This window comes from Saccopteryx leptura, chromosome 5 (assembly GCF_036850995.1).
Source record: "Saccopteryx leptura isolate mSacLep1 chromosome 5, mSacLep1_pri_phased_curated, whole genome shotgun sequence".
NCBI lineage: Eukaryota > Metazoa > Chordata > Mammalia > Chiroptera > Emballonuridae > Saccopteryx > Saccopteryx leptura.
Window position 1 is genome coordinate 38,419,602 of NC_089507.1, and position 20,718 is coordinate 38,440,319.

The 20,718-nt window shown below is 44.4% G+C and overlaps 1 protein-coding gene across 4 annotated transcripts in view; it reads left to right on the forward strand.

Annotated features, from left to right (window-relative positions):
* The first annotated feature begins 16,211 nt into the window (after positions 1–16,211).
* The window catches only part of KIT (KIT proto-oncogene, receptor tyrosine kinase), an 82,061-nt gene continuing 77,554 nt past the window's right edge, over positions 16,212–20,718 (forward strand). For 3 of the 4 annotated variants that reach the window (XM_066386156.1, XM_066386157.1, XM_066386159.1), the window contains exon 1: positions 16,212–16,396. In XM_066386156.1, coding sequence (XP_066242253.1) covers positions 16,330–16,396 — 67 coding nt within the window. In that variant the 5' untranslated portion in view covers positions 16,212–16,329. The remainder of the gene's footprint in view (positions 16,397–20,718) is intronic. The other variant, XM_066386158.1, reaches the window with a different exon arrangement.

Consider the following 20,718-nt stretch of genomic DNA (forward strand, 5'->3'; position numbering starts at 1 on the left):
ACTAACATCAGATTTGAGATCAGCACACTCGAATTAGGTAAGAACAAGTGTTTTTGTGGATGCAACTAAAATTTTGTTCCCCAGTGAAAGGATTTCTCCTCCTCTTTATGACATTCCTGGGCCTTTTCCTCTCCCTCCTCTTTTCCTCTTTCACTGAATTCTAAGTGTTTTACAGAAACATTGGGGCAGTGCTACGAAGTCTGGGCATCGAAGCTGGGAGGTTAATGTTTCAGATAGTTTGGGGGTCTGAATAACCCTCAATATCTCTGTTCTCTTTTGCTACAGAGAGCTGAGAGTGTCGTAAGACAGATGGGATGGAAATTATCAAGTCAAATGGGATGAGAAGCCAATAAACAAGAAATCTGATGTAGGAATGAAAAAGAAGCAGACCCACTGAGAAAGGGAAAAATAGAGCACACATACTAATATTTCTAGTATGCTTTACACTGATTGATCCATTATATATGGAACCTCTTTCGGTCTCTTGAAAAATAGATGGTCTTCAAAAGTCTATCAATGGCAGGCCTTTAGATTTTAAAGGGAAAAGGCAGCCCTTATGTGTAAAATACAACTACAACCCTGTGAAATACCTTATTGCTGTGTCAAGTATTATTGCACTGCACTGGTAGAGACTTAAATGTTCGGTTCTTGTAAAATATCGAAAATAACAGCTGATAAAAAATATAAACCTGTTTCATGAATTTCACATAACTTGGGACACATTCTGCCCATTGATATGTATGTATGGTTGAAGAAAAAGTCCATGAAATGAGGAAAGGCTTAACTTAATATTTTGTTATTTTCCTAATACCATGACTGTTTTGGAGAACTATTCACAAAATATTTAATACGTCTATTAAATATTATTTTTACTAATTATAACTCAATATCATCTTAATAGAAATAACACAATCTCAGGGTGTTTTAGCTGTTAAGATGGCAAAAAGCAGTAAGTACAGGCTGAGTTCACATTTTGAGCAAAGAGAAGATTAGAGCTGAACTCACCTGCCTCCAAGGCCCTACAGAGTGCCGATGATGGATGCTGGGAGACCTACGGCAGCAGTTTACTGCTATGAAACCATAACATCCACAGCTAATCCGAGGTCATCGCTCCTTTCCCACCAGCACACCATAGTCAAGGTTAAGACCCCCAGAGTCAGACTGGCTTGGGCTGGAAAGCTGCTCTGCTGCTTACTAGCTGTGTGGCTACAGCAAGCTACCTCACCTTTCCATACCCCAGTTTCCTCATCTGTAAAATAGAGATGGTTTCCTTGGCAGTTTTTGAATGTTAACTGAGATAATTCATTGAAAGCCGGGTTCATGGATCTTGGCACCATTGGTATTTTTGGCTGGCTCATTCTTTGCTCCAGGGGATTTGCTCTGTGCTCTGTAGGATGAGTAGCAGCTCCCTGGTCTCCATCTGCCAAATGCCAGTATCACCTCCTTATGCTCACCTCTCTGTAGGTGGTGACAATTAAAAATATCTTCAGGCATTGCCAAATATCCCCCACTGGGCAAAACAGCTCCATTCCCTCAACCAATAATCTTAGTAAGATAGTTGACACATAGTAAATGCTCTAAATGTTAGCTTTTATTATTATTATTATTATTATTATTATTATTTTGAATTGCTGTTAAGGAGCAGAAACTTTGTGCTTATAAATTCTCTTTGTTTCTTTACTTGGCCTTCATAAAAATGTGCAGACAAGTGGTCAAACGTGAGGAGCAGGAAAGGACAAGAAACAAATTGTCCAATCAGCTCCTAACAGTTTTGTTAAATGTCATGATTTTTTTCTTCTTCTGTCACTAAGAGGAAGATGACCCAACCCTTGAATCCTTCCTGATATTTTCCAAATTTTGCCAGGCTCTGCAGTAAAGAGAATGTTGTCACTTTACCAAGCCTGCTGTATGAAAAAAGGGGAAAAGATACCATGGTTAAATCACTCGCATGCTATTATCCAAGTTGCGCTCTCGTGAGCCACGCTGTCTCTGAAAGTAATTTCTGTGTATTTCCTCACCTCTCACCTCCCACCATTGCTATTACTTAACCCACTGACCCAGATAGCTGCTTATTAACATTTAATACATGTTGAAGTGTTAGTGGGCTTTGAACAAAACAGAGAAATTTCTGACTTGCTTTTAGCTCTTTGCCCTTGAACCATTACATGAGTAATTCTTTAACGCTCTGCATTGCCATGGCTATACCCATGGCATGTCTTTTCTTTAAGATAAAAATGGACAATTTGTAAAAAAGACATGGCCCACCCCATGTATGTAAGCTTTCATTCATTTAGCGAATGTTGAGAAGCTCCTATTGTACTATGCTAGGGAGGGCTTCAGGAGCATGCCTGGTGGTCGTTTTCTAGTTGCTTGTGGGGGAGAAAGGCAGAGAAGGCTGGGAGACACAGGCACGTAAGTGGGTGATTTCAATACAGCCATGTGCTGCTTAATGACAGGGATATATTCTAAGAAATACGTCGTTAGGTGATCTTGTCATTGTGCGAACATCATGGAGTGTGCTGACAAAAATCTAGATGGTATAGCCTCATGCACACCTAGGATGTATGGTACAGCCTACTGCTCCTAGTCTACAAACCTATGCAGTATGCTACTGTACAAAACAACACGATATTAATGCAAGCGCAAGAGAAAGTGATGCAATCAAGAAACGCATAAAACCTGAGATGTCAGAGGCTGCTGCTGGCTTAACACAGGCAGGCTATGTTACAGCAAACTTTTTTTGTATAAGTAGAAAGAGTAATGATAAAAGTATGGTATAGTAAATGTGTAAACTGGTAACATAGTCCTTTATTATCAAGTGTCATGTATTGCACATAACTGAACGTGTGCACCTTCAGATGACTGATTGCACAGTAGGTTTGTTGACTCTGCATCACCTCAAACATGTGAGTAATGTGTTGTGCTATGATGTCACTAGGTGGTAGGGACTTTTCAGCTCCAGGAGAATCTTCTGGGATCACAGTCCAATGTTGACTGGAACGTCATTATGCAGGCATGACTGTATAGAGTGACAAGTACTAAGACATAGATAGAAGGTCAGCAGTCACACCAATTAAAGTACATAGTAGAGCCTATAACTCAGTCTTCAGGGGTTAGAAATGTTGCCTCCATTTAAAAACAAGTGAAAGGAAAATTATGCCCACCACACCTCCCTCCTTTCCTAAGTAAATAATGTCACACTGGGGAGAAATAAACAAAATTTAATCAAGAGGAAAACTGGAAGAAATTTGTGACATCTGAAGTGTGTAGTCCTAATGTATGCCAAAGAGGAATGTTTAATTTGACATAAATATTTATTCATTTCTAAGTGCATTTCAGAAAATATTTGACAAAGCTAAACTTGAGAAATAGCCACTTATTTTTAAAATTTTTTAAATTATAAAAGCAATACACGAACATAGTTGAATAAAAGTTCAACGTGTGCAGAAAGAAAAAGAGAAAGAAGTGAACTCTACGCTCTGCTTCCCCAAGTCTACCCTCTTGCCTAGGATGAACCGTGAACGGTTGGTTGTGTATCCTTTCACAGATATAGAGCTGTATATTCAGTGGAACCGTGTATAATTGCTGTTGTTGTTGGTCAAAACAGTCAAATTATCAGCACCTTTGTATAATTCCACCTAATATTTATATAACACGACTAGAGTCATTCTACGCACATTATTCTGTGACTTCCTCTGTTTCATTAACAATTTATCTTTGAATTCTCTGAACACAGAGATAAATTTTCTTTTTTTGACACATAATGTCTCGAAAAGGATTATTTAAAAAAAGTAATAATCTTGAGACGATAGATTAATGCTCCAAAGAAGCGGAGAGACAGCAGATGACAGAGCTGCTGGAAAAATTACTCACACTATGCTAACATTTGAAAAATAAACTGGTCGTTTGGGGTCGGACTGCCCAGAAGGCCCAGTTTTTTCTAAGGGATGCAGAGTGCAAGGTTAAGAAGCTATTCAGTGTGCAAACAAAAGCAGCCCGCCAGCCTTGTCGCAGTGCTGGGCTGGCTCTTGCTGCCTCATGTAATTTACCTTCCAGCCACCCAGCAATCTCAGACTGTTCTGTGCTGGGCTCCACGCTGTCTGGGAGAGAGGCTGGCTGGCTCCAAGACCCAGAGGCCGCAGTCTACAACTCAGACTAAGTTTCTGTGTTAACAACAAATGTTAGCTCAGTTTCTGATGACTGCTGGGAGTCTTAGGACAGTACCTAATCTTTCTAGATTGTTGTCTAGCGTAATTTTTCATAATCACTATTTTTCATAATAATGCTCTCAGTGGAAGCAGCGCTGATGTATAGTCAGAAAACTTGCCTGTAAATGTCTGCTCCATTGTTCATTAAAGCTGATAGACTTTGGCTAAATCACTTCTCCTCACTGAACCACAATTTTAATAGCATATAAAATTAAGATAGTAAAACATTTATCATTTATTCGGTGCTTACTATATGTCAGGCACTGTTTTTAGCACTTGACATATATTAACTCATGTAATTTTCATCACAGTCCTATGAGGTGGTTGTGACCCTATTCTTGTCCCATTTTTATCAATGAGGAAACTGAGGTGCAGATTTAAACAGCCTTCCCAAGGTCACATAGCTGGGGAGAGAAAGGAATGAAGGCAAGAACTGTAATGCTTAGAGAGGGTTAAAGAAGTATGAAAGCTTTTGGTATCTCTTTCTGGCCACCAGGGCAAAGAGTTCATGATTTTCTTTTCCTTCAACAATTGTCCCCAAATCAGAGAATCGAGAATTTTTAGAACTGGCTGGAACCTCAGAGATTGTCAAGGGCTAACCTCTTATTTTAAAAGAAGAAGATGCTGGGGCCAGAGCCTTTAAGGGACTTGGGCAAGGTTCAAGCTTGCTGAGGAGCATGCGGGGATGTAGATTTTGCTCTCCATTGCCTTCAGGCATTCCCATGGTTTTCTTCATTTGGTTAAATACTGTAAACAATTTTTGAAAAAATAGCTATTGTGGAGAGAGTTAAACTTCTACAATAGTATAATGGAACCTCACGTCCCACCACCAGCCAACCTCAACAATCATCAACCACTGGGCCAATCTGGCTTCATCTGTATTCCCACCCACTCCCTACTTCCCAACCCGCACTGGAGAATTTTGAAGGGAATCTCTGGCATCATACATTTCATCGTTAACACTGAATATATCTCTGAACTATAAGGACTCTATTTTTAACATTAGCACAAACTACTACTGTACCTCACAATAATAGTATTGCTTAATATCACCTAATAACCTGTCAGAGTTCAATTTGCTCCACTTGCCACACCTTCTAGTTAATAGTTGGTTTGCAGCAAGCAAGTTTTGAACTTTTAAGAAGTGCGAGACACTGTGGAGGATACAAGGATGGAGAAAAAACAATTCCCACCCTTGGGTTCTGAATAGTCATGTATGAAATTGAAAACCTACTATTAAAGTGAAAAAAAAAATGCACTGTGGTGCAGAGGGAAGTAGCACAGCGTAGACATTCGCTCCCTGGGTGCCGGGGCTCTAAGCCTACCTCCACCACTAACTACTCAGTGATCTTAGTAAGTCACCTGACCTCCCAGTGGCTTCCTCTGCTTATCTATCTGCAGGGTGGGGCTAATAATTGGCAGATCTCAAAGAGTTGTTTGAAGAAATGAGATAATATAGGCAAACACTTAGATCATCACATGAAACATCATACTTCCTCAATAAACATTAGCTATTATTATGATATCCTGACATGGTTATGACCCCTTAATAAGCCTTAAAGGCACTTCATAGGAGAAAGGTGAGTAGTTCTGGTTATTATACCACTCATAGTAATACATAATAATAACAATAATTACAGATGATGATGACAATGATAATTTTAGCCAGGATTTTTAAAATGTATTATTCAATTAAAATTAATTCACTTTAATTGTCGATTACAATCAACGAGCAAGTATTTTTACACCCATACTCTCTCCCTCTCCCTCTCTCTCTGCTCACACGCTCTTCTAAAGTGAGGTCAGAAGGACTCACTCCCAGCAGCCACATGTTCAAGGCATTTCTTTCCTAAAGGGCCTACGGTATACAAGAGATCTGATTCCTAACTGATGAGGTTGCTATAATCTCCGTGCTCAGGATAACCATTCATCCTACATTGCTTGGTTTATGCCTGTTGTCCACTTCTACTCCCCAAAGTGTCCCAGTTTGGATGATAAATTATATGATCACCCTACTTATACCCAATTCAAAACATCAGGCATGTTTTAAAAAAAAAAAAACATGTTTGGAAGTCAACCTCACCCCATTTATCTCTGCCTCTCCCACTTACCCTCCCCCTGCCCCCAACTCCCAATTCCACCAACCACCCCAGCCCTGCCCCTATATATGTCCATCTCCACAATCAGTTTAACCACTGCAGGCCTGTGGACGAGCTATGACTAGAGCCACTTCTGTTGCTGGGAATTGTTTATGTTACAGCACTGGTGTAATTAAGGCCATTTTCATATTGTTATCCTTCACACTGTGGTAACAGTTTCTATCAATCAAAAATAAGGGGCAGGTCCGTAATCTGAACTCATTTAGTTGCAAATTTTGAGAATTGCAAGATTAAACAATTCTACTCTCTCCCTCCACCAATCAGGAGACCTGATTTATTTGTACTCTTTTTGTGTTAAATATATTTGCTCCTTGTATTTACTCAATCATTTAATACTTTTAATCTTAAAGCAAGTTTTTCTTACTCCCGCCACATGACTTCTCTATCAGATTCTAAGGAAAACATAAAAAGGGTCATGACATTCAGTAGGAGATTAAGACAGATTTGGATTATACAAATTTATGGCAATAATAATTTTTTAAAAAAGGAAAAAAAGAAGTTGGATTTCTTGGAGACAAAACAAATCCTGATAAAATAAAAATCATAGGAAAAAGCAACCAGATGCACAATTTGTCAGTCACTCCATTGTGCAGATATGCAGTGCCTACTGTGTGCATGGCTTTGTTTGGGGCAAGCCCTGCAGCTGAATTACAGCACAAGTATCTTCAAAGAATGGAATATTTAGTGGAGAGGCTATGACAGGGTTACAAATAATTCTGATATAAGGCAATGAAAGATATATGATTTAAGAGATGTCAACCCTGTGCTGGAAGAATTTATGGAATACCAATGTGACTCTGAAGGTTAGAATTCCTCCTAATTCCTGGAAGCAGCATGGATTTAGATAAGAGACCCTATCAAGTTGTTATTTATTTATTATTTTTGTACAGAGCCTCAGGCATGGGAATTTCTCAGGAATGGCTGTTGATTATTATGACAAAGTAATCATTTAGTGTCTTATTACACACACACACACACACACACACGACTAGGGTTTTTATTTTTTTTTTATAGTTTTATTTAGACCACTAATTTTAACGGAGTGACATTGGTCAACTAGAGCACATAGATTTAGTGAAAACATGTCCAGATCATTTTGACATTCGCTTATGTTGCATAACCATCACCCAAAGTCAAATTGTCCTCTGTCACCCTTCATTTGGTTTTCTTTATGCCCCTTTCCTCCCACCACTCCCTCCCTCTCTTTCCTTCCCCTCCCCCTGGTAACTACTGCATTCTTATCTATGTCCATGAGTTTCAATTTTGTGTCCCACCTATGTATGGAATCATACAGTTTTAGTTTTTTCTGATTTACTTATTTCACTCATTATAATGTTATCAAGGTCCATCCATGTTGTTGTAAAAGATCCGATGTCATCATTTCTTATGACTGAGTAGTATTCCATAGTGTATATGTACCACATCTTCTTTATCCAGTCTTCTGTTGAAGGACTTTTTGGTTGTTTCCATGTCTTGGCCACTGTGAACAATGCGGCAATGAACATAGGGCTGCATGTGTCTTTACGTACCAGTGTTTTTGAGTTTTGGGGGTATATACCCAGTAGAGGGATTGCTGGGTCATATGGTAGTTCTATTCTTAATTTTTTTTTAATTTTTATTTATTTATTTATTTTTTACAGAGACAGAGAGTGAGTCAGAGAGAGGGACAGACAGGGACAGACAGACAGGAACGAAGAGAGATAAGAAGCATCAATCATCAGTTTTTCATTGCGCGTTGCAACACCTTAGTTGTTCATTGATTGCCCCCCACATGTGCCCTGACCGCGGGCCTTCAGCAGACTGAGTAACCCCCTGCTGGAGCCAGCGACCCTAGGCTCAAGCTGGTGGGCCTTCCCTCAAACCAGACGAGCCCTCACTCAAGCCGGCGACCCCGGGGTCCCGAACCCGGGTCCTCCGCATCCCAGTCCGACGCTCCATCCACTGCGCCACCGCCCGGTCAGGCTCTATTCTTAATTTTTTGAGGAACCACCATACTTTCTCCCATAATGATTGTACTACTTTACATTCCCACCAACAGTGTATGAGGGTTCCTTTTTCTCCACAGCCTCTCCAACACCTGTTATTACCTATGACTAGGGTTTTTAAATGAACCCTGTATACTTCCTTCATTTCTCTCTGGACTATCCCTGCTGTTTTCTACTGTTCATTCCACCATCTTGGCTTTTGATTGTGTTTCCACCTCCCCTTTTCAATCATCCTCCACCACCAGCCGGATCTTCCAAAGCTCCCTTCTGGTGCTTTCACTGCAAACTGCCCAGGGTGCCCAGGCTCCCCTTGATCTCTTGCCCCATCCCCTTCTTTCTTGAAAACTTATCCAGCAATAAATTCTTGTATTTACCTCTTCACTTCTAAGGTATTGCTCAACACCCGGCAGCCCAAATTCTGGGTCCACAAACTGTGTGTGTGTGTGTGTGTGTCTGTGTGTGTGAGTCTAGGTGTGAATGTGTTGTTTACTTACCGAAGAGCTCTAGGTTAACTAGGGAAGTGAATTATTACAGTCATTGAACACAGGGGCTAGGCATTCAGCTTACAAAGGGTTCGAGTCGTAATGCAAATTTGTTCAAGTTACCTAACTTCCTTATGCCTCAGTTTCCTCAACTGTAAAACGGGGAGACTGAGAGAGCCTGCTAGGTTGAGTTATAGTGAGTTAGTGTATACAAGGAATTTAAAACTGGCTAGGTGTTGTCAGTCCTCATTAAGATCACAAACTCCTATCAATGTATTTCTGTCCTTATCTTATTTGACCTCCTTAGGATACAAGGGAAGACTTCGATTTTCCTGAAAAATCTCCTTTTGCCACAGCCCTCTTGGGTTTCATTCACCTTTCTGACCCTGACTTATCAGGATCTTTTGTGGGCTCTTTTTGTCCCTTAAATGAGGATGTCTCCCTAGGTGCTGATCAGCCGTCTGCTTTCCCCATGGTGTACTCTCTCAGGGGTGACCTCATCTAAATCCTTGGCTACAGCCACCTCCCTGGTGCCTGGCCCTGTGCGGGGCTCTGGGTCTGCATGTCTAGCTTTGGAGAAGTTCATGAGCACCTCAGAACCAAATAGCACCTCAATCCGTATCCTTCACCTTCCATCTCCAACCTAGTCACATGTCTTGCTGAAGGGATGCACATGACACCAGAAATTGGGGCACCACCCTGAGTCCCTCTTCCCACTCACCTTCCTCAGTACTGTTAGTGAGCAAGGCCTCCTTAGCATCTCCTATTCATCCCCTTGCCACTCTCTCCTCTATGGATTTAATTCCATTCACATTCTCCGTGGATCATTACATTTGTCTTCTTCCTATTTTCTTCCTGCATCATGGTGTTTTTTTTTCTTTGTTGTTTTCTTTTTGTTTTTTTGTTTGTTTGTTTGTTTTTGTTTTTTTTTCCTGATGTGAGAAGCAGGGAGGTAGAGGGACAGACTCCCGCATGTGCCCAACTAGGATCTACTTGGCATACCCACTAGGGGGCGATGCTCTGCCCATCTGGGGCATTGTTTCATTGCAACCGGCACCACACTAGCGCCTGAGGCAGAGGCCATGGAGCCATCCTCAGCACCCAGGCCAACTTTGCTCCAATGGAGCCTTGGCTGTGGGAGGGGAAGAGAGAGAAAGGAGAGGGGGAAAGGTGGAGAAGCAGATGGACGCTTCTCCTGTGTGCCCTGGCCAGAACTGAACCTGGGACTTCCACATGCCCAGCTGATGCTCTACCATTGAGCCAACTGGCCAGGGCCTGCATCAAGTTTTGGCCCCTTTCAACTCATCCTTCACTGAACTACTCCACTATCTTTCCAAAATGTAAATCTTATCACATCTGGCTCCAGCCCAAAGTCCCCTAGTGACTCTTCATAGCTCAGGAGGTGGAGTGCTTGTTTATCTCGGTGGTCTGAACTCTCCCCCATCCACCCAGCAGGCCCTGTTTCCCTACCTATTCCACTCTACTGTGGTCCTTTCTATGTATCAGGCTTTTCAGACCTCTTGCCCTTTGCATAAGTGCTTCCTACCCTTGAACCTTCTCCTCCCTGCTTCGCCTTACTTTCCTCTTGACCCTTCATAATCAAATTGCCACCTCTTTGGGGAGCTTCATGAAATCACTGTACAATGACTTAGGTGCCCCTTTGAGTTCAAACATTACCCTGTGCATGGAGCTCTCTTACAGTAGGTATAATAATGTAATTTATTTTTTTTATTTTTTATTTTTTAAATTTTTTAAAAAATTTTTTTTTTTATTTTTCTGAAGCTGGAAACGGGGATAGACAGTCAGACAGACTCCCACATGCGCCCGACCAGGATCCACCCGGCACACCCACCAGGGGGCGACGCTCTGCCCACCAGGGGGCGATGCTCTGCCCCTCTGGGGCGACCAGAGCCACTCTAGCGCCTGGGGCAGAGGCCAAGGAGCCATCCCCAGTGCCCGGGCCATCTTTGCTCCAATGGAGCCCCACTGTGGGAGGGGAAGAGAGAGACAGAGAGGAAGGAGAGGGGGAGGGGTGGAGAAGCAGATGGGCACTTCTCCTGTGTGCCCTGGCCGGGAATCGAACCCGGGACCTCTGCACGCCAGGCCGACGCTCTACCACTGAACCAACCAGCCAGGGCAATAATGTAATTTTTGACCATCCCCCTGTGTGTCTCTCTTTTTTCTCTGCAAATCCCATGAGGGCAGCATCTGAATTTTGTCTAACTTTGCATTCCCTGAACTTCGTATAGCACATCTGGCACATAGAAGTTCAATAAATACTGAATGAAAGCTTGCACTAAGAGCATACATCATCTTCTTTCAATCTCACGAGCTGTGAGGTTGTCATTGTTGGTATAGAGTCTATTATCTTCTCCCACTTTATAGATGAAACACTTACAAATGGTTACTGGGGGGAGGGGGAAGGACTAGTAAGCAGCAAACTTGAAAAGGATTATTTATACCTTTGGTGTAATAATTTCACCTCTAGAAATCTATCCTAAATAATCAGAGGCAGGAACATCTTATGCACTAAAATGTTTATCATCATGTAATTTATGTACAAAAAACCCCGGAAAAATAATAGAGAAAATGATTAAACATCCAGAATAGGTTACATACAACTAGATATTATTATACTGCCATTATATGTTACGTTTCCAAAGAATTTTTAAAGTTTGGGACAATGCTTATGTTATACTTAATGAAAAATCTGGATAAAAAACTAGCAAATATTATAGAATCTTAAATTATATAAAGAAAAGTAACTCCTGCCTGACCAGGCAGTGGCGCAGTGCATAGAGCGTCAGACTGGGATGTGGAGGACCAGGTTCAAGACCCTGAGGTCGCCAGCTTGAGTGTGGGCTCATCTGGTTTGAGCAAAGCTCACCAGCTTGGACCCAAGGTCGCTGGCTTGAGCAAGGGGTTACTCAGTCTGCTGTAGCCCCACAGTCAAGGCACATATGAGAAAGCAATCAATGAACAACTAAAGTGTCACAATGAAAAACTAATGAATGATTGATGCTTCTCATCTCTCTCCATTCCTGTCTGTCCCTATCTATCCCTCTCTCTGACTCTCTCTCTGTCTTTGTAAAACAACAACAACAAAAAAAACTCCTGCATGACCAGGCGGTGGTGCAGTGGATAGAGCATCGGACTGGGACACGGAGGCCCCAGGTTCAACGCCCTGAGGTTGCCATCTTGAGCGTGGGCTCATCTGGTTGGAGCAAGGCTCACCAGTTTGAGCCCAAGGTCGCTGGCTGAGTAAGGGATCACTCAGTCTGCTGTAGTCCCCGGTCAAGGCACATATGAGAAAGCAATCAATGAACAACTAAGGTGCCGCAACAAAGAATTGATGCTTCTCATCTCTCTTCCTTCCTGTCTGTCTGTCTCTAACTGTCCCTCTCTCTGTCTCTGTCACAAAAAATAAAAAAAAAATAAAAAATAAAAAAACCTCCATAGAATAAGCAGGAAAAAAGATTTGAAAGAAACATAACCAAGATGAATTCTTCAGTAATTATATCTTGTGTGATTTCATTTTGTTTTGTTCTTTATCATTTTTTGGTATTTCCTAAATTTCCTACAATAAGCATCTTTACTTTTACAATCAGAAATATTGTTAAAAAGTAGTTAGAAATGTAGGCTGTGTCAAACTAGAGTAAAATCTCTCGTTCTATTTGTGTGGCATCATTCCGCCTTCTTCTGGTGAGAATACCTCAATTTGGGAGGGACACACATCCATCGCCATTAAGAATGACCTCATGATGTGGATGAAGTAGACCCTAATCCTGGCTCTAGAGGTTGGTGTGTGACCCAGACTTGGCCAATCAACATAAACCATATGGCTTCAGTAACTGTTCCAGATAGGCATGCGACTTAATCCAAGTCAGTATTTTTATAGGACATGTTCACGGGGGCAGAAAAGCTTTGCTTACATTGGTACTAATGAGCTATAAGCCTAGAATTGCCTGAGTGTATACAAGTACAGGGAAGCCATCAGGGAAGGTACAGAGATGGAGAAAAATGCATGTGTGTACACACACACACACACACCACCACCACCACCACCACCACCACCACCTTCAAGTCCTGGTGACTCTGAGGTCTTGAATCTGGGAAAGTCTGAAACACTATCAGCCCTGGATTTTCCAGTCATAAGAACCAATATACTTTTGATTTCTTATTTGTTTGCTTATATCAGTTTGAGCTGGATTTCTATAAGTTGCAATTGAAAATTAATGCAATCCCTTCCTCTCTCTGTATCTGTAAAATCAATCAATAAAAAAATAATTAAAATAATCATAAAAATAAAAAATATATAAGGTACAATTCATGAAAGGATCCAGGGCTAGCACAAAACAGAGTATAGAACTGGTCCCACGCACTCTGCCTGAGCTATAAAACACTTCCATCATTGTAAATGTTTCTGTTGGACATGATTTAAAATATTTCATTCCATAGCAGTTCACTCATAGTACCTTCTAGATGCCTCCTTTTAGTACATAGCTGGCAAGGGGTATTATTAAAAATAGTTAATAACCCTAAGAGCACAGGGAGGCTCTCGGATGTGCCTGGCACTAAACTTCTATGGATTTGAGAAGATTTGAGGTATCTCAAAAAAGAAGTTGGAGTAAGGGGCACTTCGGTATTTCGGGGAGTGGCATTTTTCCAATCACTACACAAGGGTTTTAATATGTTACCAACGGATATGGCCAACTTGGTGTCCTGGCTGCACCTGAGCCCTGCTAGCAGATATTATAGTTTCTTATTTGGGTATCTGTTTTTCTCCCTGTGCTGTGAATTCCCCTAGGCAGGGACTTTGTCTTACGATTTTTGTAGGTCTTGTGCCTACCTAGGTGCTCAAGAGATGCTTGTTGAATGGTGAGTATGAAATACAGTCCAGCATTGTATGACTCCCCAGTCTGGTACTTTTTTCTGATAGTTTTCTGCCTAGAATTAAATTGCAATATTGCCTCTTTTCACCCATTTTTCTGAAGTCTTATTATCCTCTTCAACATCAATTGATTGCAGAAGAAAATTGTAAGTTTTCTCTCACAGGCATATTGTTGATATTTTAACTAATAGTGAATTTTTTTCCTAAGAAAAGAATTTTTAGAAATAAGATTCCAGAAACTCATGATTGTTTTGAGTGGTGGATTTTACCTCTTGTCATCCTAAGAAAGAGATATGGTTCAATGGGCCAGAACATAAACAGAGAACTTTGAATTCCAGTTCTCCCATAGCTGTGTGACTGTCAAGATTATGGTAGGGCCAACATCTGTCTAGTAACAATGGTACTTCCAGTGCTTAGTGCTTAGTGCCTCCTTGTTCATAGTAGACATTTAAATGCTGTAGAATGAATTTAAAGAGAAGCAATCATACATATTGACTGAGTCGTGAGAATTTTTTTTTCTTTTTCTTTTCTTTTTTTTTTTTTTTTTGTTTTTGTTTTTGTCTTTTTATGAAGCTGGAAACGGGGAGAGACAGTCAGACAGACTCCCGCATGCGCCCGACCAGGATCCACCCAGCACGCCCACCAGGGGCGACGCTCTGCCCACCAGGGGGCGATGCTCTGCCCCTCCAGGGCGTCGCTCTGCCACGACCAGAGCCACTCTAGCGCCTGGGGCAGAGGCCAAGGAGCCATCCCCAGCGCCCGGGCCATCTTTGCTCCAATGGAGCCTTGGCTGCGGAAGAGGAAGAGAGAGACAGAGAGGAACAGAGAGAAAGGAGGGGGGGGGGGGGTTGGAGAAGCAAATGGACGCTTCTCCTATGTGCCCTGGCGGGGAATCAAACCCGGGTCCCCCGCACGCCAGGCGGACGCTCTACCGCTGAGCCAACCGGCCAGGGCCGAGTCGTGAGAATTTTTAAGTCATTCACTTTAAAAATCAGTTTGCTTAAACCAACTTAGGTCCTACCAACATCAAACAGGAGAGCTTTCAATATTAAATAAAATGAGTGCTGGTTAGTTATAAATTTTGGGTGCTACCTTAGAGAAGAGTCTAGATATATCTAAATTATTTTATTGCTTTTTGTGATGGCACTTCCCATTTATTTTCCATTCTTAAACTTTCTGGAGGGGTGTTTCACGTGTTCATTAGAATGCATCGGTAAAGTTCCTTCATACCTGGAGTCAGCCTTGAAATGACTGTGTCTTGCCCTGGCCAGATAGCTAAGTTGGTTAGATTGTTTGGTTGGTTCGAGCAACGTCCTGATGCTCAAAGGTTGGCGGTTGGACCCCCAGTCCAGGCACATACAGGAAGAGATGCCCCCCCTTTCTAAAATCAATCAATAAAATTAAAACGATAAAATAAAATGACTGGGTCTCCCCTATATTAGTTGTGTGATCTTAGGCTACTTTTGTAACTAAAATAAGAATTGTATCTGCTCTATTTACTTCACAAAGCTGCTATTATGAGCATGAAATAAGATTCAGCGTAAAAAGGAACTATAAAACCCTATACAGATATTGTTGTCACCTGAAAATAATCATTTTACCATTATTTTGCTCCTGGTACAGGCTAGGACAGCTAAGAGGAACCCCGGGGTCCCCTCACCGAAAAACTGTACGGAAAGGAGAAAAAGAAAAAAATGGCTCAGCACAATGACTTCGGTGCAAATGGGTTTAAAAGCTCAGGTTCCCGGAGAAAACTTCACAAGGCACCCCTTCCTACTTAAAAGCCTGTCTCCAAAAAAGTCTCTGCCTGGAGCTTGTTGGGCGGAGGCTACTCAGACCAATAGAAACCAACTGTGCTCCTACAGGTTAAAGAGTAGGTGGAAAAATTGAGCATAAAGAATTACCTACACTCCGGCTCAGCCTTTCACTGCGTTGCCAGGTGTCACTCTTGTTCCCCTCGACTAACAGGAATGGAGAAGAATATCGGGGCTCAGTTCCAACCCCTGCCCCCGCCAATCTTGTCCCCGCACCACCTCCACCAAAAGCAGCATACAACCTTCTCCCTCGGGAGCATGCTCGAGACCCGGGCTGCCGACCTTTATTGTCTGGGGAGCACCTGCCAGGGGGCGGGCCTGATGTCCAAATGTGAGCGCGGTGCCCAGTTTCACAAGGCGGGCGGGCAACACCACCCTTGTCCGGGAACCGCCTCTGGCAGCCCGGGCACATCAACAGAGGAGGAGAGGTAGAGAGAGGGGGCTCCGGGGTTGGGAGCGGGCGGCAAATACCGGCGTGCCCTTCTCCCCCCCCCCCCCCCCCCCCCCCCCGCCACCCCGGGGTCAGCCCCCGGGGATTAAACAGGTCGAAAGAGCAGGGACCAGACGCGGACGCGAGGGAGCGAGATCTAGGCGGGAGGAAGGGACGCAGGAAGGGCAGGCGAGGAGGGGCGCCGAGAAGGGGCGTGGCCGGCGCGCAGGGGGAGGGCGCTGGGAGGAGGGGCTGCTCCTCCGCGCTCGCGGCTCTGGGGGCTCGGCTTTGCCGCGCTTGGTGCACTTGGGCGAGAGCTGGAACGTGGAACGGACCTCCGATTCCTGCGCAGCCACCGCGATGAGAGGCGCTCGCGGCGCCTGGGATTTTCTCTGCGTCCTGCTCCTCCTGTTCGGCCTCCAGACAGGTGGGAGAGCGCGGCAGGCACCGGGGCCGCGCCCCCCTCCGCTGCCTGTGCCCCGCAAGGGCTCCAACTCGCTGGGCTGTGTCGGGAGAGGTGGCTGCTGACTCCCAGTATCCGTGCGTTTCAGCCTCCGGAAAGCTTCGAGGCGTCCCTGGAACTCTCTTGCGCCCATCCTCGCTCACCTGCGCGAGGAACCGCCTACCACTGGTGCTGGGGGCGCTTAGCTGGGGTCTCTCGGGAATGAGGGCAGCTAAGGGGTTTAAGCGTGAATGAGGTGCGGTTTGAGGGCGCAGGGTGCAAGTTTGGGTCTGCTTTTGTGCCGAGGGGGTGCGCAAGGGCAGAAGCGGGCGGCTCTGGGGTTCGCACCCAGCGCGTTATATCCGCCGTGCGAGGCGCAGCCGGGGCTTCCTTTTGTTAAAAGTTGCGCGTGTGTGACCAGCGCACCGGAGGACCGGCCCGCAGGTTCTCAGCCGCGCTGAGGGCAAAGTTGTTGAGCCTTTTCTTTGGTCTGCGGCTCCTGTTTTCCGACCGCTGGAGCTCTTTGTGCCCCAGAGCTGGAGACCGACCCGCTACCGTCTCTGCTCGCGGCGTCACTGGTGGACACCCCGCGGTGTTCCCGCGGGTCCTCTGGTTAGGCTTTTGCACTGGGAGCGCGCGACGTGCGTCTCTGGGGCTGGACCCGCGAACGTGGAGGTGGCTGTTTAGGGACAACTTGGACAGGGCGTGTGGAAAAGCAGCCGCTAGGTTGCAGACTTTTTGCTTTTGTAAATCCCGTGCCAGAGGCTCGCCCCCTTCTGCTGCGGTGCAGCTCCTTTCCTGCTGCGCGCCTCGGAGCGGCAGGAGGCTGTGCTGGCCGCCTGCCCTCAGGGGAGGCGCGGACAGTACGCTGGGACACTGAGGTCCCTGACCCCAGCTGCCTCCCCTGCCCTGCCAGATTGCCCGGCCAGGCTAGGGGTCTCTGCAAACCCTTCGGATCAGTGTCTGAGACCTGTAATCGGAGGTCCGTCCGTTTTGTTTGGAAATTTTGCGATTTGCAACATCCCCTCCCGCAAGATATCTATACTTAAGGGCTGCCCGAGGTGGGTGGTTGGGCGGGTAGTGGGAGATGCAGTGGAACTTTCTGCAAATCTTGGATCTTAAAACTGTAGTGAAAATCCGGCTATATCTTTGCTGGAACTTGGGTGTTAAGGTGGAGGAGGAGGATTTGCAGGCTCTTGGAAGCTCTGAGGCAGATTCCTGCCCCTTCTTTCTGAGTGTCGCTGGTGCGTGAGCCAGTGCAGGTCGCCCTGCCAACCTCTGAAGCCCCGCTTTCTCCCAGCTCTTTTTTTTTTTTTTAAACCTTTAAGGCTACTTGGATGATGTAGGGAGAGAAAGTGAGCATCGCTGTGAACTGTTGTGGGACTCTGGACTACTGCTCAGTTTTCTCATTAAGTCTCAAGATGCAGCCTCCGGCTTCCCGGTCTCCAAGGCATTGTGTGGGCTTTCCTGTGGGGGAAGAGAGGCCTTGCATCTGGACCCTTGTGACGTCGGAGAGATTAGGAGTGAGTGCTCAGATTCCCTGACAGATTTGACCACCTAAGCTTCAAATGATACGTTTGATCCTCACATCTTTCTGCTTTGGCATTTTAAATTTCAGTTACAATATGTGAATCGGACCCTAGTAAGACAAGCCACGCAGAATAGTTCCCTTTTAAAAAATGAAATGAATTAATTGCTTCCTTCTTCCTTATAATTAGCCTGCTCCATTCAATTGATTTTTGGCAAAAGGAATATTAACGTCTGGCTTGACGGGGGAGGTATGGTGTAGTGACAAAGCATTTTGCTGCTCTGGTTTTCTTTTCTCAGCGACTTATTTGCTGTGTGCCGTTGGGCAGGTTGCTTAAATTCTGGGGAGCCCAGTTTCCTCAGGAGGACAGTGAGGCATCTATGTACATACTGAAGGACCCTTTGGGTCTGAAATTCTTCTTTCCGTGTTCTGAGTGTAGACTCCACGCCTTTCCTGAATTCTTTCCCCGATTCCTTTTTGCCTCCTCGAAATTCCTCTGCCTCTCCTGGCTGGCTGCAGGGACCAGGTGGTGGTAACCTAGTTGTCTACCCTGGCTAACCCGGGACATTGCTGCCCTCTCCTCCGTCCACATGTGCTCACTGACAGTTTCACTTTGAGGGCTAGGGGGTGCCAGCTCTGCAGGAGCCTTCACCCCTTCCCCTCCCCCAAGTGTACCTCCCTGTCCTCAGCAGGATGAACCTGCAAAGAAGTAGGGACCTTCCCCTGGTTCCTGCAGGTGTGAGACTTGAGTCATCCTCAGCAGCTGTGCACATTCTGGATGATTCCTGCTGGAAATCATATGATGGATTTTGAAAGGAATCCCAAAAAAGCCATTAACCCCAGTCATCCACACATTTATTCTTAGGATTTTATAAACCGTGTATGCTGTGCCATTATTAATACACATTTTCTGTAGTGCCTGAAATTTCACATTACTAAGTTTATACTGTATGTAGTTGTTGCTCTTTAATTGGAAACTGTGTGCCCAGCCCTGTGCTGAGGCCTGTACCTGACATCGTCAGTCCTTTCAACAAGCGCAAGAGGCAGTACTATTACCATCCCTACCCTTCACAACTGGAGGAACTGGCTGCGGATAAGTTCGTTCCCAAAATCAGCAGTGAAGCCTGAGGTTAGTCCCTCAAATGACAATAAGCAGGCGCTAAAGTGATGGTCAGTTGAAAAACTTTTCCATCCCCCACTCCAAAAAATAAAAATGGCTTTAGCGTTATAAGCTTGTGGCATACTTGAGAAAATCAGAAAAATCATCATGCTGAATGAACACAAAGAGATGTAAGTACAGGTTACTACTCAAAGCCCCCCCCCCCCATCTGTTCAGGAACCTGCCAGGTATATTGCGAGCTTCCCTTGGAGCATGTTTCTGTACAGATGTGGTGATGGATTTTGCTGCTGTTGTTGACGGCCGCTAGATGCTGCCCATAGGATTTTGACTCATTTCCTCAAGTCTTCCTCCAGCCGATTAATGAAGGACACCAGGAAATGAGCCACAGTGTCCTAAGTGAAATTCTTGAAGCTGGACTGCAGTGCAGGGACGCTCAAAGGCAGCGAATTTTCTCCAAGATGAATTTAGTCTTAAGAGTTGACAGTCTAATAAGGGGGAAGCACTTTTGTTTTTATTTGCATTCATGTGTGGTAACTTACAAAAAGGGGTCAAAAGGCATTTGAAGAAATAGTAAATATGCAAAATTTGATACGCAATTTCAGTAACTTGGATATGTTCTTTTCATGGCTGCAGATCTGGGTTGGGGAGGGGCTTAAAGGGGGGGGGGTTACCGCAGGTAAAAAAATATAATGCAGGGTAAATCTTTGTTGAAAGTTAAGGGGACTTTTGAGTAAGTCTGGGTTAGCCCCTCTGATTTCTGTCATTGCGGACATGAGACAACCCATCTTTTGACTTTAGACTCAATGTTTTATTTGGGCCACGTGAAGCTTTTTAGAAAATAGACACAATTTAAAAATATGGATTCTTGACCTGTGGTGGTGCAGTGGAATGCTGAGGTCTCCGGTTCGAAACTGTGGGCTTGCCTGGTCAAGGCACATATGGGAGTTGATACTTCCTATTCTTCCCTCCCCCACCTCTTTCTTTCTCTCTCCTCTAAAAAAATGAATTAAAAAATATGAAAAATTTATATCCAGATCACTTGAAGAATTTAAAACTGTGTCCCTTTAGATAGAATCTATGCTCTTTAGGTTGCTCTAGGCCAGCGGTTCTCAACCTGTGGGTCGCGACCCCTGCGGGGGTCGACGATCAAAACACAGGGGTCGCCTAAAGCCATGGGAAATAATGTATTATACAATAAATATGTATTTTCCGATGGCTTTAGGCGACCCCTGTGTTTTGGTTGTCCGACCCAGGCCAGGGTCCCGACCCACAGGTTGAGAACCGCTGCTCTAGGCAATATCACTCACTACTGCCAGCCCTAGGCCTTAAGACTTTTAGCTTGGGCCTTGGTAAGGGCAGGTGGTACCATGCAGATACCTAGTAGAATGAGCAAGGGCCTGTGTAGTGAGACGGTCTTGAATTGGTCTGCTAGCTCCATACCTGACAGCTTGGTGGCCTTAGAACAAGTAGCTTAACTTTGCTGAGCTTCACTTTTTCATCCTACTTTTAGCTGTGTGACTTTGGGAAAGTTACTTAACCTTTCTGTGCCAGAAATACATGCTACATTTAAAGTTTTTATAAGGGTGTTTGTTGCCTGGCAGGCTCAAGATGTGTCAGCCATAAATAGATCTATAAAATAGGAATTATTATTATCCCTAA